The 27,468-nt window shown below is 37.3% G+C and overlaps 3 protein-coding genes across 4 annotated transcripts in view; 1 reads left to right on the top strand and 2 right to left on the bottom strand.

The window, feature by feature from the left end:
* Positions 1 to 635: 635 nt before the first annotated feature.
* On the top strand, positions 636 to 9,096 carry hspa8b (heat shock protein family A (Hsp70) member 8b). 2 transcript variants are annotated; one of them, XM_079885396.1, is made up of 10 exons: positions 636 to 685; positions 1,506 to 1,731; positions 2,604 to 2,813; positions 3,246 to 3,451; positions 3,763 to 3,915; positions 5,120 to 5,675; positions 5,758 to 5,960; positions 6,036 to 6,234; positions 8,211 to 8,443; positions 8,519 to 9,096. In XM_079885396.1, exons 3-10 carry the CDS (start codon positions 2,609 to 2,611, stop codon positions 8,714 to 8,716), a joined length of 1,953 nt encoding a protein of 650 aa, XP_079741522.1. In that variant the 5' UTR covers positions 636 to 685; positions 1,506 to 1,731; positions 2,604 to 2,608; the 3' UTR covers positions 8,717 to 9,096. The 2 variants fall into 2 exon arrangements, with proteins under 2 accessions (XP_079741522.1, XP_079741523.1); XM_079885397.1 differs by having other exon boundaries at positions 644 to 685; positions 2,601 to 2,813.
* Positions 9,097 to 9,266: 170 nt separating this feature from the next.
* Positions 9,267 to 12,021, bottom strand: lim2.3 (lens intrinsic membrane protein 2.3). The gene is made up of 5 exons (XM_079885336.1): positions 11,828 to 12,021; positions 10,803 to 10,986; positions 10,558 to 10,707; positions 10,335 to 10,469; positions 9,267 to 10,013 (listed from the first exon to the last, which is right to left on the bottom strand). Exons 2-5 carry the CDS (start codon positions 10,975 to 10,977, stop codon positions 9,955 to 9,957), a joined length of 519 nt encoding a protein of 172 aa, XP_079741462.1. The 5' UTR covers positions 10,978 to 10,986; positions 11,828 to 12,021; the 3' UTR covers positions 9,267 to 9,954.
* A 6,798-nt stretch (positions 12,022 to 18,819) lies between these two features.
* LOC307166723 (roundabout homolog 2) overlaps positions 18,820 to 27,468 on the bottom strand; it is a 74,989-nt gene continuing 66,340 nt past the window's right edge. The window contains exons 19-27 of the mRNA XM_079885278.1: positions 26,750 to 26,877; positions 26,390 to 26,659; positions 26,104 to 26,218; positions 23,882 to 24,094; positions 22,701 to 22,849; positions 22,495 to 22,596; positions 20,580 to 20,729; positions 20,094 to 20,233; positions 18,820 to 19,720 (exon numbers count right to left, since the gene is read on the bottom strand). Coding sequence (XP_079741404.1) covers positions 19,709 to 19,720; positions 20,094 to 20,233; positions 20,580 to 20,729; positions 22,495 to 22,596; positions 22,701 to 22,849; positions 23,882 to 24,094; positions 26,104 to 26,218; positions 26,390 to 26,659; positions 26,750 to 26,877 — 1,279 coding nt within the window. The 3' untranslated portion in view covers positions 18,820 to 19,708. The remainder of the gene's footprint in view (positions 19,721 to 20,093; positions 20,234 to 20,579; positions 20,730 to 22,494; positions 22,597 to 22,700; positions 22,850 to 23,881; positions 24,095 to 26,103; positions 26,219 to 26,389; positions 26,660 to 26,749; positions 26,878 to 27,468) is intronic.

The following is a 27,468-nucleotide window of genomic DNA, read 5'->3' as shown; positions in this document are numbered from 1 at the left end:
ACTAGAATTTTTTTTTATTAATAACAAAACAGATATTTTCTTTTGTGGAGTCTGAGTCCAAATACGATAATGTTTCGTATATGAGAAGCCTGGCAAAATCTTACACTTGACAAATATACCAATATCATTCCAAAGCTTCTGAATGTAGTGACACGACCAAAATAATTGAACCACTGTTTCACCAGAATTCAAACAAAAAGAGCATGTTATCTCAATGTCAGCTTTAAATATTTGTATAGGCCTACATTTCTTAACAGCTAGAACATGTGTATGAGCTTAAAAGGAAATTTCTTTCATATTTGTGAGAAAGAATTTCTGCATTAAAAACCCTTTTTTTTTTTCAAATTAACAAGCAAAATTATTCCAAAAGTAAATTATAGGTGGAACAGAAAACTAATTATTAAGAAATAAACATCTTATTTTATAGGTTTTCAGCTTTCGACTCAGAAAAACAGATTTGACCAACAGGCCTATCACAAGGTTTAGGAAAGGATGCAGTAGATACTGGGGAGTAATTACAGTTTTTAAAAAGCATACATAAACCAGAGGGAATATACTGTAGCAAATTATTTTGGGGTTATCCGAAAGGGTTAGGGCTTCCTTCTTTCTGACATAATTTAAGGGGGCGTAACGTCACGTGTGTGATAGAGCAGTGCTGGAAAACACCAGTAAACAAAAAGGCTGGGTATGCGTCTCAAATGTATGTAGGCTATTCTTCATTTGGAAGGCGGCGTCCTCCGGAGAAAAGTCAGAATAGCTAACCATTATAAATATTAACCGTTATTCCAAGTGAAGCGTAAATTGTTGTAATTTATTAATGACTTTGGAATGGTGGTCAGTTTACTGAAATGAAGCAGCCTCAATGACGGATGCGGCCGACATGCAACTTCCGGAGGACACAGCCTTCGAAATGAGACACGTACGGCTCATATACACATTATAGCCTATATTAGATTACTGCACCGGTCGCGAACAGAAAAAGAGCTCACCTGAGGAGGTACCCATAGCGTAACAACAGCGCCATCCCCTGCCAGTAACGTTAAGCTCCTGCGTTCTCAAATGTGACAAATCCCACATGTTAAGAAAAGTATTTCGTTGTAGCCTACTTGTAAGGATATTATCATAAAGGGTTTTATTTTCTTACTCACGGGGTTTTGTTGCGACCGTCGTCTGGTTTTTAGAAATGCGAAACAAAGACGACACTGGAGTAAAATGCCGCTAGAGGGAACTATGTTTTACCCTGTGGGCTGTTTTCGATTAATCACTTGCTATAGAAACAGTGTCTGTCTGTTCTCTTCTTATTTTATTTAATTATTTAATATTATATATATATATATATATATATATATATATATATATATATATATATATATATATATATATACACATACACACATTTTGACTGGATTTCTGATTAGTGCAAAACTACTCTGAATCACATGGGAATGTTCTGGAACCATAGATAGATACTTTATTATATTTCTAAACATTCGGTTGTGTTATAGGCTGAATACTGCAGGCATATTCTCCATCTCTGAACGCTTCAGCGACCGTGCGATGTGATTGGCTGCTGCGCTCGTTCCATCAGGTTCTGGACTGTTCTCTCAGGAAGTCTTAAAGCGCGTTACCGCACCGCACAGCACACATTCAGACAGTTCTGCTGCAGAGAGAGATCGCGCGCATTTCGAGCTGCGACACAGCAAGTGATTGACACAGTCAGCGTTTTATCTGGTGAGCATTATCACGATTATTATTATGCATTAAAAGTAAAAGAGTTTGGGATTATAATTATATATAAACTCATTTTACAGTTACTAATGCTTGTCAAGATATAACAAAATGGACCACCAATTTTAATCGCCCATATTATTTTGATAGTTTTGTGCACCCGATTTGCATACTAAACCATCGATGGCGTGGAATGTTCTAGACCTGTAATAATTTATGACATTCGAACGTCCTCGCAGTGTTGAGTACGTGCGCGCGTCCTAGATGATTCCAGAAAACACTCCCATTTCTTCCAGTTCCGAATGCTCATTGCTCACTGAAATCACGAATGTTGCATAATAGTGTAGCGCAAACGAGGAAACTGAACCTCGACGTTCCCTCGGGTGTAGTCAGTTATCCTAGAGTGATAGGTCACTCAAAACGGAAAATGTAATTTTCTCAAAAGGAGATTAAAGTAAATGGTTTATTCTGTCTGACAAATTTTGTCTACAATATAAGAAAAAAGAAGGCAGGAAAAGGTGCGGAACGAAATTAGTCAATGATAATGTGATTTAAACTTTGGAAAGTAAAAATATCATCAGTAATGAAACCGAATGAATGATTAAGCTGTGAAGTGCTTTCCACAGCTCTGTTTGAGTCTGACGTAGCATCCTTTAACACAGTGACAGCTGATCTGCTCTGTGCTCTGCTCATGCAGGCCAAAGGATCTTATGTCTTGTGAGCCAGAAAAGCTTTTGAGTGAACAGTCACAACGTTAAATATATTTGAGCTATAAATAGGATATAAACAAAACTTATATCCCTTATTTGGAAGGCTTAAAATATGTTTCATAATGAATATTAACCATTGCCATAATGTCTGTTTGCTGCCAGCAGAAACCATGTCAAAGGGACCAGCAGTTGGCATTGACCTAGGGACCACCTACTCCTGTGTGGGGGTCTTTCAGCATGGCAAAGTTGAAATCATTGCCAATGACCAGGGCAACAGGACCACACCAAGTTATGTAGCATTCACAGACTCTGAGAGGCTGATTGGAGATGCTGCCAAAAATCAAGTAGCAATGAACCCCACCAATACGGTCTTTGGTAAGTGATTTTATGCATGCTATACATTTGAGATTTTTTTAAATTGACCTGTATTGACTGATTTTGGATACTAAATTGTGCATACTACCTTTTGCTGTAATTTAACAGTTAGATTTAACTTTAAAAACACAAAAAATGTCATATTGTACATTATAACGGTGTGATGCTTAAATTTAGCATTTGATTTTAGTTTCTATTTTAATTTAATTAATTTACTCAAAATTGTATCCATTTTTGCCATTCATCTTTTTTTTTGCCATGACATATTTGTCGGCTTATTTATCAGAAAATAACCATCGGCTTATTGGTATCAGCAAGAATTATAATAGCTGTGCATCCCTGTGCTGACATTACTGTTTTTTCATGTTTTCAAAGTTGTTATATAAGGATACAATGTAGTTGCTGAGATTGTTGCCATATTTGTTTCTCTAGATGCAAAAAGGCTTATTGGACGGAGGTTTGATGACACTGTTGTACAGTCAGACATGAAGCATTGGCCATTCACTGTTATAAATGACAACACACGCCCCAAAGTTCAAGTTGAATACAAAGGGGAAACCAAGGCCTTTTACCCAGAGGAGATTTCTTCCATGGTGCTTACAAAGATGAAAGAAATTGCAGAGGCATACCTTGGAAAAGTAGGTTTCTGTCAAATACCTTGCCCTCATACTCAGCATACTGAAAACAAAGAGACTATAATTCTATACAAACACCTGTATTTGCAATAATGGTTTTGAGAATGTTGCTGTAGTAGGTCTAAGAGGTTGACATTTTCAACCTGTCAAATTGACACATGGCAATATATTAGAGAATGAAGGCCTGTTTGAACAACACATCTTAGACATTTGTGGAGAAAAGTGCCTTTTGATTTAGTAGATGACTTCAATAAAAATAATCAAAACTTTGCACAATATTACATTTCACGAAAGGCATGAATCTGTTTTTGCAGACCATCACGAATGCTGTTGTTACGGTACCTGCTTACTTCAATGACTCCCAGCGCCAGGCCACAAAGGATGCTGGGACTATCTCTGGTCTCAATGTTCTACGAATTATCAATGAACCGACTGCTGCTGCCATTGCCTATGGCCTGGACAAGAAAGTAAGATTGTTACTTTTACAATATAGCAATATTAAAGTGCGCATATTATGCTTATTTACAGGTTTATAATTTTATTTTTGGGAACCTTCAAGGATACATTTACATTATTTAAAGTAAAGAAAACAAAAAAACACGTTTTTATATTTATTTTACATACAGTACATTGCTGCATCACCTCTTGTCATCATCTGTTCTAGTTCCTGTCTCTTTAAAGCCCTCCTTCTGAAACACCCAGTCTGCTGTGATTGGTCAGCTGACCCAGTCTGCTGTGATTGGGCAACTGCTGGTCAGAAATGTAACTCCCCTTACCATAATCGGGATTCAACTCCCGAGTCTTCATGAGCAGCTGTAAATAATATTAGATTATTATTTAATATAAATTGGTATTGCTGTACCATTTTGAGCCCAAGTTCGATAATGACAGCCAGGGCCGGCACCACTTGGGGAGTGAAGGACTCACCCGGACTATCCTGCCCCCTTATTTAAGATGAATGTGAAAATAGATTTTAATGATGAAATAGAATTGACTATTTAAAAAAAAATCACAATTGCCAAGTGGATAGGCTTTCTAGCATTAATATTAGGCTAGTATAGCAACAATTTAATTAATTATGGTCAGTCTGTTTCACTAAATCACATTTTGATTGGCACATTTGACACACAAATCTTCCCACGCCACAAATAATGCAGCTCTGCTGGGTAGGCTAAAGATATGAAATATTTTTTCATGTTTAGAAGGCTAGATAATTGGTTGTAATTAGTTGATTATTTCATTGTATTGTTATTGTTTGTCAGCAGTTGCTGTTCAGGCTGTCTTTTTTTGCATCTCCGGCCCTAATAACTGTAGTAGCGGACAGACTTGTTTACGGTCCGACAAATACATGAATGGGCCACATGTTTTTCTAGCTGGAATACTTTGTGTTATTTCATCGCCCTCTTTCATTACTTCAGACCCCTTCTTAATGCTCTGCTGTGAGCATCTCCTCGACATAGTGAAATCACTTTCCCAACTGACGAGGTGTTTGATGCAAGTGGGAGAGATAAACTCCCATTTGTCTTGGACTTTGTTCTTTGTAACTGTACAAATCATTTACATGCACAATTAGCTATTTCACACTAAAGGAAAGGTCAGATCAAAATGGCATATTAGGTGCCTTAAAGGCAGTCATTTTTTAATAAAACTGATTTTTTTTTCCTATACCAGGTTGGTTCTGAGAGAAATGTCTTGATCTTCGATCTTGGTGGTGGCACTTTTGATGTGTCTATTCTTACCATTGAGGATGGCATCTTTGAGGTCAAGTCTACAGCCGGAGACACTCACCTTGGGGGAGAAGACTTCGACAATCGCATGGTCAACCATTTCATCTCTGAGTTCAAGCGCAAGTACAAAAAAGACATCAGCGACAACAAAAGGGCTGTACGTCGGCTGCGCACAGCATGCGAGAGGGCGAAACGCACTTTGTCCTCCAGCACTCAGGCCAGTATTGAGATCGACTCTCTTTATGAGGGAATCGACTTCTACACTTCCATCACCAGGGCTCGTTTTGAAGAGCTCAATGCCGATCTCTTCCGTGGCACGTTGGATCCGGTAGAGAAATCCCTTCGTGATGCTAAAATGGACAAGTCACAGGTTCATGAGATTGTCCTTGTCGGAGGGTCCACCCGTATCCCAAAGATCCAAAAGCTTCTGCAGGATTTCTTCAATGGGAAGGAACTGAACAAGAGCATCAATCCGGATGAGGCTGTCGCATATGGAGCAGGTAATCAAAATGGACTTCATTCTGAAAGTCCTATTCCTTCGTGAATGTCTTTTGAATTATAGACATATTTCCTCTTTTACAGCTGTCCAGGCAGCCATTTTGTCTGGAGACAAGTCTGAGAATGTCCAAGACCTGTTGCTCCTGGATGTTACCCCTCTGTCCTTGGGAATTGAGACTGCTGGTGGCGTTATGACCATCCTGATCAAACGTAACACTACCATCCCAACCAAACAAACACAGACGTTCACCACCTACTCTGACAATCAGCCTGGTGTCCTCATTCAGGTGAGCAACACCTGATGTCCATCGATTTTGTCCAAAGTTCCTTGCAGAGTTTCATGTTTAATTGAATTCTTCTAGGTGTACGAGGGTGAGAGAGCCATGACTAAGGACAATAACTTGCTTGGAAAGTTCGAGCTGACAGGCATCCCTCCTGCTCCTCGTGGCGTCCCCCAGATTGAAGTAACCTTTGACATTGATGCCAATGGCATCATGAATGTCTCCGCTGTAGACAAGAGCACCGGCAAGGAGAACAAGATCACCATCACAAATGACAAAGGTAGCATAACTCTTGACTTCCTGAGTGTCTCTTAATGTGCAGTCACATTAGTGGAATTGCAGCAAAAGCAAAAGGTCTATTGTAGGACTGCTCCCTCATATTCGACTAATCGTTAGTCGACTAGAAGAGGCTTAGTTGACCAAAAATGTTATTAGTCAGTTAGTCGCATAAAAAACATAAATGTCATGCTGTCTATTAGGGACAGGTCATTAGGAAATCCAAACGTTCGCCTATCATCCGTCAACCTCAAATATGGCTTATCATTTGAAACCTAAGTAGCAACTTTACATGGCCGCTCACTCTAATGTTAACCTAAAATGTGCGCTATTATTATGCGCATATCCCAGTGTTCAAGCAGGGTGTGGAAGCTTAAAGGGGCATTTCACCCATTTGAACATTGTTTTTTATTGAAAGTGGGTCATATATGTAGTCGAAATGTAAAATAAATTTTGAATTTGGTGCCTTTGTGACCGAGAAAAGACAAAAAATAACTTCAGGACGCATTTGTATGAAAGACAACAACTCCCACAATGCACCACATTGCACAGCTCCGCAAGCCACTCCCACTAATCCAGAAAGCGCATATCTGCCTATAAGAGAAATCACTCTTCCGTCTACAAGGCTAGCTACTACCAGAGCTTGAAATTAATTTCACATTCACACAAAATGTCTAGTTATTTGGCGAACTCATTAGTGCATTACTCCTTGTTTGTATTTCTTTCGAAAAGGTGAATTATTGCATGGTACCTGGATGTTCAGTCAGAACATATGCGGTGCGAAACTAGGATAGTTCACAACACAAACGTCCGTGTCCTCGTCTGATTCAGAGATTTCGTCCAGGAGAAATTGTCATCGTTGAAATTCTTTGCCGCAGACGGACTCTATCTCTGTGTTCGTAGCGGTTCGTAGTTGCATAGTGAGATCACCGGCACCACCAGTCCGCCCTAACTCGAGCCAGTCCGGGCTCCCCGTCCGCGGCAGGCAGGTCTTCTGCCTCGGCTGCTCTTCGCTATAATGCGGCTTGTAAAGGTAGCCACAAACACCTGATTCAAGCATCAGACTTCCGAAATCCTCTTCTTCTATATCATATTGAGCACTCTCCTCCGCTATTGTCATTACTTTACATCTGTCTCCACAGCGCCTGTTAGCTTAGCTTCAAACAAGATGGAGGATATTGCTTTCAGTTTCAGAGAGTAAAGTCCCACCCACTGATCTGTAATAGGTCTGTAGCGTGAGCGGGTCCCGCCCCCTGGGAAAGATGAGGAACTAGTGCTTGTAGTCTCAACAGAAATCCCCCCCTCTTACACTTCCTCCTACAATGACGCAAAATGACGATTTTTGCGTCATTGTAGGAGGAAGTGTAAGAGGTAAATAACAGATTTCTCCCGTCTCAGGGGAAAATGAGAGAGTGTTGCACGACCATTCAATAGTATGACTGGGTTTCTAACAATGCAAAGCTTAATGCAAATGGGTGAAGTGTCCCTTTAAGTATTACACACGCTTACTGCACGACATGGAGGCTCCGACGCCTTGCATTTTTTCTGAGAATAGCAGAAACAACTTAAAATACTCTTGGTCATACAGATAAGAGAAACTGTAAAGGGTCTACTTATATTTGCATAAACTCACAATAATGAGAAATTTGATATGTGTTATATAGGCAATCAAAGGCTTATATGGCTTATTAATATACACGTGCGATTAGTCGACTAATCTTTTAAATGAACGACTACTAGTTGAGGGCAGCCCTAAGCTATTTTCAGTTGTGTAGAGATGTATGGAGCACTGCTCACACAGAATTCACTCACACATCTACCAGCTTTCTGTTGGTTAAGGCTTGAAAATGAGCTAAATCTGCAAGAGGAACTTTTTCGCCCTCACACAAATCTTTTATTGGAATGACTGGATTTCTCACGTGAAATTACTATTATTTATTATTTGAAACCTAATCAGTTGTCCTAATCAAACTCTTCTAGGACGTCTAAGCAAGGAGGACATTGAGCGCATGGTGCAGGAAGCTGAGAAGTACAAGTCTGAGGATGATGTTCAAAGAGAAAAGGTTTCTGCTAAGAATGGCCTCGAGTCCTACGCCTTCAACATGAAATCCACCGTTGAAGATGAGAAACTCAAAGGCAAGATTAGTGAAGAGGACAAGCAGAAGATCCTCGACAAGTGCAATGAGGTCATAAGCTGGCTGGACAAAAACCAGGTATGGTCCTCAACTTTTGTCTCTGAGGTCTTTATGCATCCGTAGTACTTACTTTATCTTGTCATTTCTGTATAGACCGCTGAGAAGGAGGAGTTTGAGCATCAGCAGAAGGAGCTAGAGAAGGTGTGCAACCCGATCATCACAAAGCTGTACCAGAGCGCTGGTGGGATGCCTGGTGGGATGCCAGAGGGCATGCCTGGAGCCTTCCCAGGAGCTGGAGGTGCCCCTGGTGGAGGTGGATCCTCTGGACCGACCATTGAGGAAGTTGATTAAATCATTATGAGAAATGATTTCACTGTGTGGAGCACCTTACTTTGTTGTTTCAGAGCACTTTAATAAGCCATTTTGTTTTCTTCTGCATGTTTCTGTGATGTAAACATCTCAAAGCTTTAATTTGGTCCTGTGTGTTGATGTGTAATTCGTGAGCATTTATTACCAGTTTTCTTTGTAGCTGTTGATGTAAAACATCTCAGCTTTAATTTGGACCAGCTGTGAGTTTTTGTGTAACTCGTGCGCATTAAGAACCAGTTTTATTTGTAGCTGTTTTGAGCAGCATGTTTTTGTTCATGTGTTAAAAATGCTGCTGCAAATGTATCACATCCTGTTGTGTCTAACACTTCTGACAATAAAGGATTTGCTGTTCACAAAGTCAATGCGGTGTGTTCTCAGTTCTTCCTTAAAAAATGTACACAAAGTATGAAATAAGTCAACTCTAAACTGATAAAAGTTTGGGCTCAGTAAGATTTTTTTTTTTACTAAATGTAATAGTTTTATTCAGCAAGGATGCATTAAATTGATCAAAAAATACAGTAAATACATTTATAATGTTGCAAAAGATTTTTATTTCAAATAAATGTTTTTAAACTTTCTATTCATTAAAGAATCCAGAAAATGTGTCACAGTTTCCACCACAATATTAAACAGCACAACTGTTTTCAACTTTGTTAATAATAAGAAATATTTCTTGAGCAGCAAATCATCAAATTAGAATGATTTGAGAAGGATCACACTTTGCCATCACAGTAATAAATTATATTCAAGTTCATTCTACATATTTTACAATTTTACTGTGTTATCGATCAAATAAATGCAGCCTTGGTGAGCATGACTTTTGTTTCAAAAACATAAAAAATCTTACCAACTTTTGAATAGTGTATATAATTTGTAAAACGTTTAAATGCAGATTAAATTACAAAAGAAATTCAACTCTACATTTCACCATAAAAAGCCAGTAATTCTAAAATTTTTCAAACTTTTCCAAACCTAAATATATATAAAGTCTTATATTTTAATACCAACCTAAACTGCCCATTATGTATCACATATATATTGGAAATTAGATTATGTATAAACATAAAATGAACTGAACATTTGTATTAGTCATTTATTCATTTGTGTTCTGATTTTAAAATAAACAATAAATGACAGGTCTAAAATGAAGGGATCAGGGATGACATGATGGTTCACATTCAGACTGAAGGGTTCGAATAGCAGATCTAGGATGAGAAGCATCAGCGTGACATTGGGCCTCTTGGCTCTTGCATCCGGTAAGCACACATATAGAAGATCCCTGCAGAGAAACACCAGGAATGATAAGCAACAATAATCCTCAATAATTACTGAGAGACATTGACCATGTGTTCATGATGTAACATTTCAGTTTTTTGTTCTTTAAAGGAATATCCCACAGAAAATATCATTGACTCGTACCTCAGTTTGTAAAAACAAACACTAGACGTCTATGGGACGCCTAATGGACGTCTATTTTAAATTGCACTTATACTGCACTATTTTAAATGTGCACTTTTATACACACATTTTTCTGTAGTAGGCTAATATGCTCTCAATAAAAGTGTAACTTAGTTAATCACACGCTTTGTCTAGTGTATACCTGAAAAGAATGTGAGCACCACAGAAACCCAACCCATTATGTAGGACCAAGAGAACCGCCAGTTCCCATATCGTTTTCCATAGTAGTTGACTGTCATGCCAGTGTAGACAGCCATGGCCAGCAGCACAAAGAAGCCTGGAAGGTACAGCCACAAAATCCAACTCAGGTTCGCAAATAAACTGTGACTTCAGATACATTCAAGGAATAAATAAAACATTCTTACATGAGATGAAATAGAGAATTCCTGCAGAAAAGGTTTTGTCAAAGCCGCCAAAGGGGGAGTAATTGATGAAAGCCATGACACCGACGATGATGCCAAAGAAGCAAGCTAGGATAGCCAGGATCATGAAGGCCCGGGTCGCATCCCAGTATGCTGTTCCAAATCAACCAGATACTAGTCAGTCAGTATAAGTACCTTGTACAACATCCTAATGGATACATTTTTAGTCCGTGATGTGATGGTCTCACCGATGCTGTCTGTGTGCGTCATGCATTTTCCAGGCATACAGTAGCGCCACAGACCCTGATGCATAAAGTTGCTGGACTGGCGGTACTGCATCCAGTAGTCTGTGGCGGTGGAGATCACCAGGAGTATGTTCCCTATCCCTGCGCAAAACAATCCACCTCCCATAAAGCTGTACATCTTGTACACCTACAAACAAAACATAAAAAATAGTCAATGCTAAAATGAATTCATCAAGGTGATATATTTTTAAACACAAGATTGATCAATCATGGATTTATTAAATATTTTTTATATACTACAGTATTGATAATATATCGAATGATCTTTTATTGTTATGTTGGCAACACCTTACAATAAGGTTTCATTAGTTAACATGAACTAATGAACTACATTTTTACAGTATTTATTAATCGTTGTTAATGTTGTTAATGCACTGTGAACTATCATGAACAAATAATGAACAGCTGGATCTTTATTAACTAACTTTAACAAAGACGAACAAATACAGTAACAAATGTATTGCTCATGCTCATAGTTCATGTTAGTTAATACATTAGCTATTACATTTAACAAATTAACAATCAATTTTGTCATGTGCTTTTATTATATATACATTTTTCGTCTAACAATTATACTTTATTTCAGCTTCATTTCAATGAACGAAAACAATTTTTAGTTTTAGTGAACGATAACAATTTATTAGGCTTTCCATCAAAAAGAGCAGAGCTTAAATTACACTTAATTTCAAAAAATACATATTTACAGTTGTTTAAATAGGCTAAATTCTGAATAAACTAATTTCAAAGTCATTTTGGTTTCATTTGTCCATGAATGAATGATGCCAAAAAATGATACCCTTATATTTTTCTGGTATACTGTAAATAAAGATAAACTAGTTTCAGAACACTATTTACAAAAAAATGTACAGCATTTAAACCCCATCAAATCTGCGACCACAAAAACGTGGCCTTTTGTAACTCCAACCCGAACTACAACCAAACATATAATATGAAAAAGGATAACCTACCTGTTTTTTTCTTCCCCCAAAAAATATTATTAGACTGAATAGTGTGAAGCTCAATTAAGCCAAGGCAGGCAGATTTCCATGAGCTATTGGCAGTTATTTTTTTGGTGAGGGCACAGGAGCTGGGTGGAGAGCGGAGAGGAACAATAGAGCAGTCAGACCAGCAGCCAATCAGAGAGGCCCAATGAGTGCTTAAGAGAATCTGCTGAAAATACAAAACTATTTTGCAGTAGTTTTCACTAATACTGATGACAGAGTACTTTCAATTCACAATATAGACGCATCATAGAAAAGTTGACAGCAAACTGACAAGCAGTTTTTCAGGTGATTCAGAAAAAAACAAACAAAAAAAAACATGACTAATTCTTGTTTCCCATTATAATCTTTTTTTTTCTGTTAATTTAAGGAGGTCCATAAAACAGATTACGAAAGAAGAAAAAATTGCCATAATTTATCAGTATTTATTTGTTTTACAGAAAGAATATGTGAATAATTTTAAGCATACAAAATGACACCAAAACATGGCAAAAAATGTATTTCCCCCCAAATTAAATATTTATGTATTTAGTTTTGGGCCTTTATTTTAAAAGCTTCTTCAGCTCTATGTCTTAGATGCCACCTAGAGCCTTCACATTACAGTAATGCAGTAGACTAGAACATAGAAAGTAATGAACAGATAAAAATAGAGCTCATCTGCAGACAGGAACTAATAAAACATAAATCCTCTGCAGGACATTGAACATAATAGCAGCTGGAACTATATAAATGAACCATTTACACTTTAATGATATTTTCCTTTTCAGAAAAGAAGATAAAGGTTTGACTTTTTTATATTTGTATTTGTGAAAGGATTAAAGAGCAGTGGCACCTTACTCATACACATTATTCATATGATCCAAAACAGCTTAGATTAAAAACAATGTGGGTAAATGGTTTCTAGGTGATGAGGATGCTGTGCACATTTTACAACCAGCAGAGGGAGACTTTTTACCATATATACACTCTCAGAATAAGTACTCTCAGAACTTATTTTGTACCTTGTTTTCTGAGAGTGTAGGATAAATAGGGAGTATGTCCTTTTAACAGCATCTGTACTTGATAGTAGAGCTTTAAGTTTTCTGAATACACACACTGTAAACAAAGTTGCTGCCGTAAATTCTTAAGTAAAATCAACTTGGATGTTTAAGTCATTTCAACCAGAATTACATTAAACTGACTTAAAAAAAATGAGTTGAATCTTGCATAACATAAAAAAGTTACAAAAAATGCTTATTTTGATGAGTTAAAGTAATGTAAAAACATATGTTGTCATAACTTATTGATCATACAGTGCACCCAACATACCGACACTGTGTTCCTCATAAGGGATAGGCCTACTTTTATGTTTTCTGTCTCCAGACAGATCTTCCCTGTAATATTTACAGATCAAACATGGTTTGGCTCAGTCAGGTATCCAAAAGTTATGGTGTTCATTTCACTGAGGCCTACCCCAAATTCATGAACATACTGCACATAGGCCTATAGGTCAACATTATTTTTGAGACTATGAAGGCCTGAGACTTGAGTGCGGCAAGGATGTTGTATTTTTGTATGGCAAATCACTGAAGCTAGTTAGCATTTTAACACTTCCAGTTCTGTTATCCTGAAGTCAGTGTTTTTTTTTTATTTTGATTGGGTTTAAAATATGGTCTGCGGTTACAACAATCTAAGATATTTTAATGTTTTATTAAAAAAATAACAGTCAAATAAAATACATCAGTATTACTCTCCTTTTACTTGTCTTGAAAAAGGAAGTTGCTAACAAGTGGTTACAGTAAATGGGAATAGATTGTCCGTTGTCGGACATTAAACGCCATCGGGCCAAACAAGTGTAAACTCATCTACACATTAGTCTGCTTTCACAGTGACTCATTAAGCACTCTTAGGAAAAAAATCTAAATAACGTTTTTGTCTGATTGTTTCGGGAAAAGATTCAGATGGCAGTGGTTTAAAGTATTTGAGTAGCCTAAATATAATTAGTTACTGTACTTAAGTATATTTTTGGCTACTTTGTAGTTTTACAGAGTATCAAAGATAGGCCTATTAGCAACTTTTACTCTCCTCTACATTTTAAATAAGTGTACTCTTTACTACAGTACAGAGTAGAACACTTGCTCGTTGCATTTTTCTTCAGCACTTTATTTCTGCTGTAAAGAAGCCATCTACAGGGCATTAAAGGTACTACATCTTGTGCGTTTTGCCCTTACTCACCCAAACTTGTCAACAAGGCTATACTTTACACAAATGTGCGTGCATTAGTGTAGTTTCTGAATCACAGGTGTTTCATATGAGATGGGGCCGAAACCAGCACGTCCAGTGCAAGTAGGCTTTGACTATTTCATTTTACTCAACGTTATTTTATTTATCAATTGTATTAAAGCGATCTTTTTGAAGGATATTGGTTTACTATGGCCTTTTTGAGCACTTGAGCTCAACTGAGACTTGAGTGTTTGTAGACGTTTTAGAGGCTGTTGTGTCAACCTTGATTTATTGCGATATTGAGATGTTCAGTTTTATTTTAGAAAATAAACGTGATTTGCTCTCCTTACAAATCAACTGTTTCTTGTTTTTCACTGGCATCTCTCTTGGGTGCTGAGGACTAGTGCATCTTTGAGCCTACATTCACTATGAGTAAAATACTTAAGTATTGTTAAAATCAGAATCTCTAAGACTTTTACGTTACTCAAGTCGTATTGAAATTGGTGACTTCTTGTATTGGAGTCATTTTCGCTAAGGTACTTTTACTCAAGTAGGTAGGCTACTCTTTTCAGGTCCTCTTTACACCTCTGCTACTGCTAGTCGGTGCTTTAGATGGTGAGTGGTGACAATGAAGTCATGTGACCGAGTTGTAGTAGTTTGTTTATAGCCTAGTTTTAGGTTTTTACTTCTGGGAATTGTATTTAGGGTTCAAAAATTCATAAGTATCATTTAATCACTGTACATTACACTCAAAATTTTATGTTGGATTTAAATCAAGAAATGTGAAAATGTAATAGAATAATAAATTAATTAATACTAATTATAATAAATAAGTAGGGGTCATGACTTCAAATAGACAGGATGATTATTAGGTCTACTGAAATACTATGTATACTCTTATCTCCTTTTGTGAAATAAGATCCCATCCAATGTTGTACGTTATATAGGCCTATTGTTTTATCTGTTTTTTCTTTTTGTGAACATATAAAACAAAATTTTATGTACCTGCTTTGTAAAAAAGAGATGGATGAATTTTTTTACTATGACTAGTAATTATAATAAATACACATACACAAACTAGACTAGGAACAGACCGAATGAAAGGAGCTTTTTAAATGAATGATTTGTGGCCATCGAAACTTGCTCCATGGGGTACAAGAGAGAAATCAGAGCTTATAATGTATAATGAGGAGTTTGTGATGCAGAATTAATTCACTCCTCAATTATACAAGCTTCATTGTATTTGTTCCCAGGGGTGAAATTGTACAAGGCAGGATGCCCTCAGCATAGTAATGCATCCTGACGTCAACCTTTGTGTCATAGGCATTGATTTTGAAATGACGCAACAATGGCTAAATGATCACATGTGCCGTAATCCTCCTGTGTTTTGTCTGAATGGCTTCTAAAGGTGCTGAAAGCTCACGTTGGGACACACGATTCCTTTCAGAGTGCTGAGGGAACTGCGGCAAACGACGCAGTGTGTCGGATTCATTAGGCTAAACGTCACTGTGGATCAGTGCTGCTGGCTAACTAATTGGCTAATTAGATTTGTGCTCGTCTAAATCCATTTTACAACTGAAACAATGGCTTCAAGCAATTGAGTTTCCAATCTTCTCCTAGTGCTTTTTCAACGGTGCAAAAATGAGCTCAAACACTGAAAAAGCAAGTAGTGGTAATCAGTAAGAAAGAAGGCCTCAATTTTAGAAGACATTCTGAAATATACCTGGTTGAGGAGAGACCCCTGACATGATTGTAAAGCGCTTTGGGTGTACAGTATAGTACATATGAAAGCGCTATTTAAATGCCTCATTTATTCATTCAAAACACTTTACATATATTATACAAATACATTTAAATGAACTCAAATTGTTTCTCTTCAGGTTTATAGCCTAGATCTTAATACATCTTTATACATCTATGTATACTTCTTTTTTACGCGTACACGTATGCGTAAAGCCGAATGCGGAGCCTTTCAAAAGTATACTCCATCGCTGCGTCCGAAATCGAATTTTATTTTACTTATTTATTTTGGCTTTGGTGGAATAATTCCTAGCAATGAAACACTTAGCAATACTAAGTGACTAGTAAATTCAGTGTCAGAATTGGAAAATTGTGATATTTTCAGTCTGACTGTTACTTCTGCCTCTGACTGGAACTGTGTTTTTAGTTTCAACTTTCAATAATATATCAAAAGTAACAGTCATTTACATTTTAGATAGTGATGCAAGGTCATTACACACTCTAGAGCACATTTCCCCATATGTCTGAATTAAGGCACTCTGTCAGTCATTTCTCCTCATTAGTTTATAATCCAACACAGGCCTTGCTGTAGCTCAGTTAATCCACATGAATTAAAATGGGAAATTACTCAAAGTTAAAGTCAACCAGTCTCTCTTCGATTACATTTGTCTTGTGGATTGAAAATCACAGTATAAAACCCTGATCCACTGCGCTCAAACATAGTAGAAGAAGTGTTTAAATCAAGTAAAGTTACCTGTGGAACCTGTGCCAATATTACTCCAGTAAAAGTACAATTACTTCTTTTAAATTATACTTAAGTACAAAAGAGCTTACTTTTTAATGTAAGCATTTTAAGTAAAATTACTGATTGATGGATCACTTATTTATAATTTACATCAAAGTCAGCATGAAATAAAAATTCACCTTCTCTATTTTCTCAATACATGACAACCTGTCACTCACATGAGATCCACCAATAGCAAACTGCATCCAATCGATTCCCAATGGACAAAATCAAGCCCCGCCCAAAAAACTTTCTTGTTCGAGAAGCCGTTTCACTCTTGAAAAGACTATCCGAACTTCTGTTTCATGCTGACTTTAACAACAAAGGCCTCTATTTCAAGTCTCTTCCACAAATTCTCTGGATAATACCCCAGCAATGAGGGATCCCACTGCAATACAATCCTAACAAAAAACTCCCCACCAATCAATGCAGAGATTTTAAACATCTTTAAATGTCTCCAAGAACCAACTGGGATGGAAACATTTCATATGGCATCATATGTGTTAAGTGACTGAGTACAAGGACAGGCCGATTCACTCAGTGATCCATATTTAACAGCATTAACTGCATTACCGATAACGTATCCCAGCAACGGCCCATCCACACTAGCATACATTTTCAAATGTTTTTCTTATTTAAACCCAGAGGGCCCTACAGGGTTTTAAATATCACATGTGAGTTAATTAAGGCTGTGTGTTGCCGACTTGTGTGATTTCGAGTGTGCCTCGGCTGCAAGAGGTGAGTGGGGTCAGAGTCAGAGGCAGAGAGACATGTAGAGATCAAGTGTTTGTTCAAATTTCAAAATGATCTCTGGAGAAAGGTCTCAAGTGAGACACATTCACATTCTCCTCTGGTCCACATCTTTGTGGATGACTTAAAGCCATAGTTAGGCCATAGTTAATGTGCTCAAAACAGGCTGGTGTATAAACATGTTGTCTAATTCTGCACTTGTTTCTAAGCGACTGAAAGTTCACATGTCTGATTTGGAGTTGTGTTGATGCTCTTGTGCTAATGGTGTTTTGTCCTTAAAAAAGTCTAACAACTCCAACACCAGAACAGTCTTTTGATTTATGTGGCAGTTAAGCCATTTCAGGGAGTAAATTCAATTTATGAAGAGAGGAATTCAATCACTGGCTTGTAACTTTCCATCTAAATAAAATAAGTAGGTATTTGGATGGTCACGCGAGACTATGCATTGGGCCATAAATATTTGCCCATTTGGTTTTAGTAAAAACACAAAGATAATTAAGCAATATTACAACATTATTGATAATGTTGTCAGACAGTTCCATAAACAAGAATTTAAGAGTTAGTAATGTTCCTTTTAGGCACAATATTGCCAGTTACTTTGTTTTTGCTCCGCCAAAGAAACTAGTTACAAAAGAATTGAAAGCAAAAATCATTGTTCGTCTCAGAACAAATCAATGAATCAGTGTGTGTGAACAAATTGGTTGAGTTAATGTTTCAATGACTCATTCATGAAGATAGTCAGTGAACTCGGAACTGCATTTTGGCATACTATCCTTACTAATTTACCATCTTTGGCATGAAAGAATGATTCAATGATGACTCACTCATAAATGCAACATTCACTTGTTTTGTTCATGAATGCTAGCCTGACTACGTCAGACTTCTTACTTCCGCTCAATTTCATTTCGCTTCTGTACTCAGTCTGAGACAGCGTAATAGCTTTCCGTTTTCCTCCGGCCTGAAAACAGCCGGGCCAATCAACGAACAGAGAGCGGGCTGAGAGCCGTGACGTAGACGCTGATTGTACCGTGGATGCGTAGATTTACTTCACATAATCTGCAAAAGTCGCGCACAGCCATGTTCACTCCGGTATTTCGCTCGATGGTTTTGTTTTCGCATCATACATGTGTTTAGAGTGGAAGTTAGATGCGGCTGAGCATGCGCATAACACACGCCATAACCAAACGTTATGTGATTGGCTTACGGGTAACCAATGATTTTAAACTTCAGACAAGCGCCCCCCGCGAGAGAGAAAACACTTCTCTATTATGCCATTCCAGACTCTGTCTACGAAGCAAAGCGAAGTAGCAGAGTTTGGTATTACCAGGCTACATGAATGCATCAGTTTTTGAAGAACTGGTTGAATGACTCATTTAAAAAGACAGCCCGCTTGTCGCCACCTACTGGCATATCGATGTAACTTGCAGTCATTCAATGTCAGTAGTGGAACGATGAAAAAAAAAAGCTTAATCAGAGGTCACTTCCAAACCAAGCAGCTTTATATTTGTAAATGAGGCGAATTCGCATGTTAAAAATTCAAGTGATCGCACCTTATCAGTGGAATCGGTGCTCCTGTAATCCCGCTCAGCCAATCAAATTCGAAAACGAAAGACTGAGATTTACATTATTCATTTTCCATTCTCCATACACAAGTGCACAGTTATTGACAAAATAATACAATAAGAAATCCATATCAGCAACAGTGCTATAAAACATGTCTTAGAACATGAATTTTATTGTTTTGTATGCAATCTGCATATGATTGATGCATTTGTGGAAAACAGTCTGACGTGGTGCAAATCATTCTTCAGGAGAAAAGAAAAACCCTTCAGTGAGCACAGGGTAACAAGGTGACAGTCCTAGTGAGGATTTACAACAAGAAATATCTGGTATTCTACAGGCTTACTAATGTATAATGGTTTGTTCACATACCCTGATAACATCTGCTATATTTTTCACGAAAATGTTGAAACAGCTTTTTATCACATGTAGACATTGAGGCATACATGTATGAACCAGATACATTCAAACATCATGTTCATCTAAAATTTAGATTTGTGTTTTAGTTTTCATCTAAAACATATATTTTTTTTAAAACATTTCATTTTCTTTTTTAACTAATAAATACAATAAATAATAATAAATAAAATAGCACACCATCCGGAATGCTTTTTCCTGACACAAAAAAACATTGTAAAAATATATACATACAGAGGTAGGACAACAATGGATCATTTAAGAACGTTTTCAAAAAAAATTACCTAGACAAAAATCAGAGGGGTGAAGGACCAGAGCGTGGAGGCATATACACTGCATGGCGTATGTTGCATGTAGAGCGGTGAACGACAGGACGCAAGGACAACTTCCTCTCTTCATATCATGTTCTGAAAATAAACAAGCCCAAAATTACATCAAATCATCATTTTGTTGCCAAGCAATCTAATCCTGGAATATGAAAGCACATGCAGTAATGTTCTTACCGACAAACATTGGTAGTATTTTTTAAATTCATTGCAAATATCAATACCATGGAGACCACATGAGACATCGCAGTTCTTTAAAAAAGTGGAAATGTAATAATTTTAGTGTGATTCATTTAGTGTGTTTCCAGCTCTGCGCGCTCAGTGTCCTGGAGCTTATCGATTGCTAATTTACTACAACGCTTCAAGGCCCCCCATGCGTGGCGAGCGACTAATGAACTTATTCAGACCTTGTGCGACCAGACAAGACACACAGTCCCAAACAAACTCATCTAACCTGATTTCTTCTCCTTCCTGCCCCCAAGGAACGCAAGGTTGCGGAGGATTGAGAGGCAGAGCTTCTCACGAGGGAACAGTGGCTGGACATCTGACCGCTGGACAGCAGGTTTGCTTTGAAATACTGGATTAAATCTTCATCTATGCAGGAAAATATTCAACAGTCAAATACAAGAAACAAAAAACAAAACAACACACAGAACCATATTTGTATATTTCACAACCACACGTTATGAAGAAAATTAGAGTGATGTTTTCCTGTGCTAAACTCCCATCCATGACTCTATAGTGTTACTTTATATATATATATATATATATATATATATATATATATATATATATATATATATATATATATATATTTATTTATTTTTACCATTTTTTGCTTTATTTTACCATTTTATTTTAAAAACTGCATCTTATATTTTATTGCATTGCTATGTATGTGTTTTGGGGCTGATTTTTAGTAGTAACCCTAAAGTCTGACCTTCCGTGCTCCACTGTGCAGCTGTTCTGCGGTCTGATCTTCTCTCTCTGTGCTGCCGGGCCGTCCTGCTCCCGCCATTGTCCACTATGTCTGTCAGGTGCTTGAGAGGGTTCTCTGTTAGAGGAGGAGGCTCAGGTGGAGGCGGCAGGTCTGCAGACATGCAGAAACCGAAAGTGTGAATGATCATTTATACACTCCATTATTACAGACAATGGTTGACAAAGTACACAAATTAAGCTCTTGAGTATAAATACAGATAGCCTAATAAAATATACCTCTAGGTAAAGTCTTAAAGGGATGGTTCGGAGTAAAATCAACCTAGGGTCCTTTGCACCATGACCTCGAGCCAAACACCCCCCCCCAGAAGCCTTTTTTTCCTTGGTCGAACATTATTAAAGTTAGAGCTTATTTAGAGAAATCTGCCGGATGGCTTAGTGCAGGCGCTAATGGATTCAAGGTTGTATCTCGTAAATTACCCCACTAATAACGCCCAGAATGGTACCAAACTTATAGAGTAGTACAAATAGGTTCTGTACTCATAAAACGAGGCACTGGAAAGTTTGTAAGTACATCAGGAGTGTATTTAAATAACACTTGCCTGATGGTTAATGCTACCGCTAACCCGCACATCGAGGTCACTTCAGTGATTTGAGAAAAGCCCGTAAAAGTCCTGGCAGAAAGCGATGCATAAGGATGTAGTGTAACGACGCCCAGTTCCAGGAACGCACTAATATTTTGTTGGTAGTACCAGTTTGCAACAATTATTAGTTAACACTAAGTTGTCAACACTTCGGAAAAATAATAATAAAAAATGTTGGATATACTGGCTTTCTGCCAGGACTTTTGGCTCGAGGTCATGGTGCAAAGGACCCTAGGATAATTTTACTCCGAACCATCCCTTTAAGTACTCCTTTTAAATTTTACTCGTGAAAAAGTACAAAAGTACTTGACTTTTAATGTACTTAAGTATTAAAAGTACTGATTGATGAAATAAAAATGGGTAAATCAAAATGTGTGAAAATGTGTGTTGACAAATATACTGTAAACAAAACCAGACGTCACACAGGGGAAAATGTGTTAACATTTTAAAAAGAACACTATACAAACATACTAGTTTCACATAATTAGAAACTGCTACAGAGACGGGGAAGATTTATGGGCATTCATTTGTGTTATCGGATCAGTCCAATTCACAAATGAATCATTCAGTGTGATATGCGAACCGATTTAACAGGTTCATTGAAAATAATCAGTTTGTTAACAACTCAGACACCGCTATCGCGTCTCGGGTGACGATTTAAATCAAAATAACGAGGAACGACATGCTTTTATGAAATGTAGTCGAGTAAAAAGTATGATATTAATCTTTGGAATGTAGTGAAGTAAAAATAAAAGTTTCCCAAAGTAAAAAAAAAAGTACACTTGAAAAATTTGCAAAGTAAAAACAGATTAGAGAACTACTTTAGTTGCTTTCGATCAATAATTTATTAACTATGTGGGTTCTTACTGCCTGGTTTCAACACTTCTCGTCTCTTTAAGAGTTAGTAATGTTCCTTTTAGGCACAATATTGCCAGTTACTTTGTTTTTGCTCCGCCAACGAAACTAGTTCCAAAAGAATCGAAAGCAAAAATCGTTGTTCGTCTCAGAACAAATCAATGAATCAGTGTGTGTGAACAAATTGGTTGAGTTAATGTTTCAATGACTCGTTCATGAAGATAGTCAGTGAACTCCTTACTATCCTTACTAATTTACCATCTTTGGCATGAAAGAATGATTCAATGATGACTCACTCATTAATGCAACATTCACTTGTTTTGTGAATGCATCAGTGTTTTTGAAGAACTGGTTGAATGACTCATTTAAAAAGACATAAGACATAAAAATACATAATTTATTAACTAAGTGGGTTCTTACTGCCTGGTTTCAACACTTCACGTCTCACAAGGCCATCATCCCTCTGAGATTTCTTCTTAGGCCTTGGCTTCTGAATTGAGGATGTAAATGACGTATATTCTCCTAATAGCAGTAAGAAAACAAAGATTATGTTCTCCATCCATAATCATTAGCAATAAATGTAATAAAAACAGTCATTTTTGCAGTGTTGAAGGGCCTACTTGTACCTGTGTTGTTGGAGAATAGTTCCTCCATTTCTGCAATGTCTCTCCAGGGGCCGCTGTGGTGGGGAACACTGCCAATGAGAGACTCTGTCTTGGTGAACGGCTTTGTGTTGGAGAGAGCAAACTGTGCACTGTGTGTAAACTGTGCTTTCCTGTTGAACAAAACACATTAACAATTTAGTTTTTTGTTTGTTTTATGCCATTTTAGACTCTAAGGCTACTGTCATTGCAAAACATGGTAAAATTAGAAAAAAAGAACAAGAATTTTTTTTTTATTTGAATAATTTTATAAGCATTATACACTTCTTTTCAAAAGTTTGGATTCAGTGAGATGTTTTAATGTTTTAAAAAAAGTTTGTTAACCAAGGCACCATTTATTTGATAAAAAAATACAGCAAGAACAATATCAATTGTGATATATCACTACAGTGTCAAACAACTATTTTCAATTTGATTATATTTTAAAATGTAATTTATTCCTGAAATGTCAAAGCTGAATTTTCAGTATCATTACTCCAGTCTTCAGTGTCACATGATCCTTCAGAAATTTGCTGCTGTATTGTATCTATTTATTATTATTCATTGATAATGTTGAGCTGTCAAATTAAATATGGTTGGTCAACTTAATGAATATTTTAAATTTCACATCACTTTAGAAGACTTGATACGTTCAGGGTGATTCTTTTAGGATGCAGCCAGGATATTCTTCAAAAATGTATGTTCCACAGAAGAATGAAAACGACATGAAGATGAACAGCAACTGAGATTTTTTTTTTTTAAGTCATCATGAAATCAAAATGGACAATTCAAATTTAGTGAATTTTACAGTATTTATTATAAATTATCTATCCATTCACATCATTATTATAATTAATGTGCCCTTGTAATCCTTAATCAAAATAACTTCCCCTCTTGCAGCAACACCTCTTCTCATCTCTGATGACGTGTTTACTGGCGTGATGGCGGGACAGCCTGTCACTCACATGAGATCCACCAATAGCAAACCTCAACCATCTAATCAATTCCCCATGGACAAAATCAAGCCCAGTCCTAATTGTTTTCTTATTTGACAAGTCGTTTTACTTGGATATACGTTACAATATGGAAGAAAAGACTATCGGAACTTGCTGACTTTAAGGGTTCCTTTATTGTCAAAGCCCTGATGTGTGTATGTGTGTTTTTACCGTGGCAGCAGGTCTGGATGCTGCAGGCGTGGGTTAGCCGGGTATTGCTCGTCGCTGGGGGAGGGTGTGAGAGTTGCAGTGGACTGCAGACTGTAGGTTGTGGCCCTGTTGGTTTCCTCTCCCCTCAAAGGCAGAGTGGCTGCGTCCTCCAGACCCTCAATCAGATAAGTTCGCTCAGGCAGAGGAGGACACCACTCTTCATCCTTCTCAGGGCTATAGAGATGTAATAGACTAGGATGCTAGTTAAACCTATAAACTCAATACACTACTAAAACACAAACTAAGGGTAAAACAAAGCAAGGGCCAAAGAAGCACATAAAAAGAACACATATCAAAAGACTCAGGACCCCTGATGTATCAATCACAGATTTCATTACACGATAAAAGACTGCGGTAAATAAAACCAGACTGTGGTCCTTTGAAAAAGAAATAAAAATAAATAATATCAAAGAGAATCCGATGTGGGTACAAAAGACGGCATTGTAAAAAAGCGTATCAAAAATTTGTCAAAGCAGTTTCATTCACGGAGGGTGATGATAAAAATTGGTTGTGAAAGGAAGAAAGCATTGAGGACAAACACTGGTATGCGTGGATTTGATTCATTCCAAGCCGTGGCTATTCTTAAAGGTTCATTCTGGGAAGCCACGTCTGGTGACCTGCCTCTCGGCCCCGTCTCAAACAGCCAAAAAGGCTCGGCTCTAAGCGCTAACATCATTAGCCCCTGTCACTTTGAGCTGAAACATCAAATAAGATTAGATAAGACCTCAATTTATCACCCAGACTACATTTTACCATGTTGCACAGGTTCCATACTGGGTCACTTTTCAGAGAAGGAAAATTATATCCAAAAGTGTCAGAACTTTTAAAAAAAAAAAAAAAAAAGAAGAAGAATGACAGCTACTGAAAACCACATATATAAGCTTATGAGATCTTCTGGAACTTGGCTGACAGACTGTTACAAAAAAAGTATAAAAAAGTAACATGGTATTACCATGATGTTTGGACATGTACCCTTGTATAGACACTTGCGATGGTATTATCATGTTTTCTTTTTAAATTGGGGGGGGGGGGGGGGGGTGGGGGTGGTGTGGCGCAATGGATAAGACACATGCCTTTGGTGTGAGAGACCCGGGTTCGAATCCACTGTGAGACACCAATGTGTCCCTGAGCAAGACACTTAACCCCTAGTTGCTCCAGAGGCGTGCGACCTCTGACATATATAGCAATTGTAAGTCGCTTTGGATAAAAGCGTCAGCTAAATGAATAAATGTAAATGTAAATGTAAATGTAAATGTAAATGTAAATTGCACTTTATCATTTGATTTGGACAAGCATCATGGTACTACAATGGTTTTATGACATGGCACCATGGTAATATCATGTTTTATTTTAGATCTGTACCATGGTATTATAATGTTTTTTGATATGGTACTGTGTGTTTGGAAATTTACCATGGTATTGCTGTGGCTTTTGAACATGCACCATGGTATTACCATAGCATTTTTGGCATAATACCAATTGGACATGAACCATAGTATGACATTGTTTTTATGACATGGTACTATTGTTTGGGGCATGCACCATGGCAATACCATGTTTTTTAGATATGTACTCTGACATGGTACCATGAGCTGTATCATGGTACCAGGAAATGTACCATGGTATTAATATTGCTTTTTGAACAAGTACTATGGTCGTTTGACATGGCACCATGGTACTACCATGGGATTTTGGCATGATACAAAGTTTTGGACATTTACCATAATATTACAATGGTTTTATGGCATGGTATTATGGTTTTGGACATGCACCATAATACCATTTTTTTTTTTTTGGATATCTACTGTACCAATGATTATAATGTTTTTGTGACCTGGTACCATGAGTTTGGAAATGTACCATGGTGTTAACATGGCTTTTTGAACAAATACTATGGTCTTTTGACATGGTGCCATGTTTTTTTTTTTGGACATTTAACATGGTATTAGCATGTTTTTAAATTTTTTAATTGTCCACAGTTTTTGGACATGCACCATGGTTTCACAAAGGTTTTATGACATGTTTTGGACATTTTAATGCCATACTTGCCACATTTGTTTTTTGAGCTGCTTGAACATGTACCATGATAGTGCCATTTTTTTGTGTGTGTAAATTTACCGTAAACTACCATGTTTATTTGGACATCTACCAATACACTGCCACAGTATGGCGGTGGTTATTACCTGTGTGTTTTGTCTGTGTTTTGAACCTCCTTGTTTTGTGCTGAATGTAGGGACAACACATCAGACCACTGGGGTGAGGAGGTTTGTCCCAGAGTCTTCTGCTTCATCAGTTTGGCTGTAAAATAGCATGAAACAGTCACAAGGCCGAACTCAAGACCATTTGCATAAAATTCAGCATCAGCATTTGTTGCAGCACTTGTTGATCCAATCTGTCTGCATAATTGCTGCCTAATACCTTAAGGATTAATCCCTTAACCTTTATGATTGAAATCAATGTCGCTCCTACCATTTTCGCCTCTTGGGTACTGAAGTTTTGCATATTCTGCTCCACTATGGCTGGACTGAAGGCTCCACTGGTCCAGGTCCTGCTCCATGCTGTAGAGGTCAGTTTTGGAGAGGACAGGTGTGCTGGTGTACGGGTCTGGACCCTGAGAGTCCAGGCTGCACAGGTCATGCCCATCTGCATCGGTTGGGTTGATGGTACAGTATATGTCGCCTTCATTAGAGGCTGGGCTGTACTTCCCATTCTGGTTCAGATAATTTGATAATCCTGAAGCTGGAAAACAGATTAATGAGTTATGGGAGATATGATTTGTAAGTGTGACAGTACCATAATGCAGAGGACCGCCCATGACAGAGATCTTACTGTTGTAGTATTGATCTGTGCCTGCACAGCAGTTGACTGAGTCTTTTCCATTTCGAGAGAAGTTGCTGGCGGGCCACGAGTCAGCCAGCCAAGGGTAACTACCCAAGTGGGACTCCAGCAAACATGGCCTGTCAGGAAAAGGAAATATTTAATGTAATATAGATTATTTTACATAAAATATAAAATATTTCTATATAGTTTTATTAAATTATTTCTTAAAAATAATAATAATTAATTCTTTTTAAAGGGATAATAGTAAGCCAAGTTTCTTTTAATATACTTTTTCATGATCGCTTTCCATGTTCTACTTTTTTTTTGCTGCAGTGTTTGTAAGATGCTATATTCCAATTTTTATGTGAAAATAAAATAAAATCCATAATATGACCCATTTAACGATAATCACATTGAATTATATTAGACATTTACACATACAGTACCATTCATTTTTTTTAATACAGTAAAACAGTAATACTGTGAAATATTTACAATTTAAAATAACTCTGCCCTACAAAGGCAAAAGACCTTAAGTCGCTAGAGTGTGGAACTGAGAAAAATGACTTTAAAGATTTTTAGTTGTCCCGCCAAATTAATTATAGGTAGGACACTGGAAATCTGGCAAATAGATGTTTTAGTAATGGAAATTATATACATAAAAAAATCTTGAGCTCAAACTTGACTTTTGACCACTATTTTAAAGTTACTGTACTCTGCCTTTGTAT

This window comes from Squalius cephalus (genome assembly GCF_949319135.1).
Source record: "Squalius cephalus genome assembly, chromosome: 11".
NCBI lineage: Eukaryota > Metazoa > Chordata > Actinopteri > Cypriniformes > Leuciscidae > Squalius > Squalius cephalus.
This window is presented reverse-complemented; position numbering and strand designations above follow the sequence as displayed.

Coding starts and splice junctions, on each gene's coding strand:
- lim2.3 (XM_079885336.1), bottom strand. CDS start 10,977: ATGTACAGCTTTATGGGAGGTGGATTGTTTTGCGCAGGGATAGGGAAC. Junction 10,470..10,557: donor AATTCTCTATTTCATCTCAT/GTAAGAATGTTT, acceptor TGTACCTTCCAG/GCTTCTTTGTGCTGCTGGCC. Junction 10,014..10,334: donor GGTGCTCACATTCTTTTCAG/GTATACACTAGA, acceptor GTTTCTCTGCAG/GGATCTTCTATATGTGTGCT.
- hspa8b (XM_079885396.1), top strand. CDS start 2,609: ATGTCAAAGGGACCAGCAGTTGGCATTGACCTAGGGACCACCTACTCC. Junction 3,452..3,762: donor CAGAGGCATACCTTGGAAAA/GTAGGTTTCTGT, acceptor CTGTTTTTGCAG/ACCATCACGAATGCTGTTGT. Junction 8,444..8,518: donor GCTGGCTGGACAAAAACCAG/GTATGGTCCTCA, acceptor ATTTCTGTATAG/ACCGCTGAGAAGGAGGAGTT.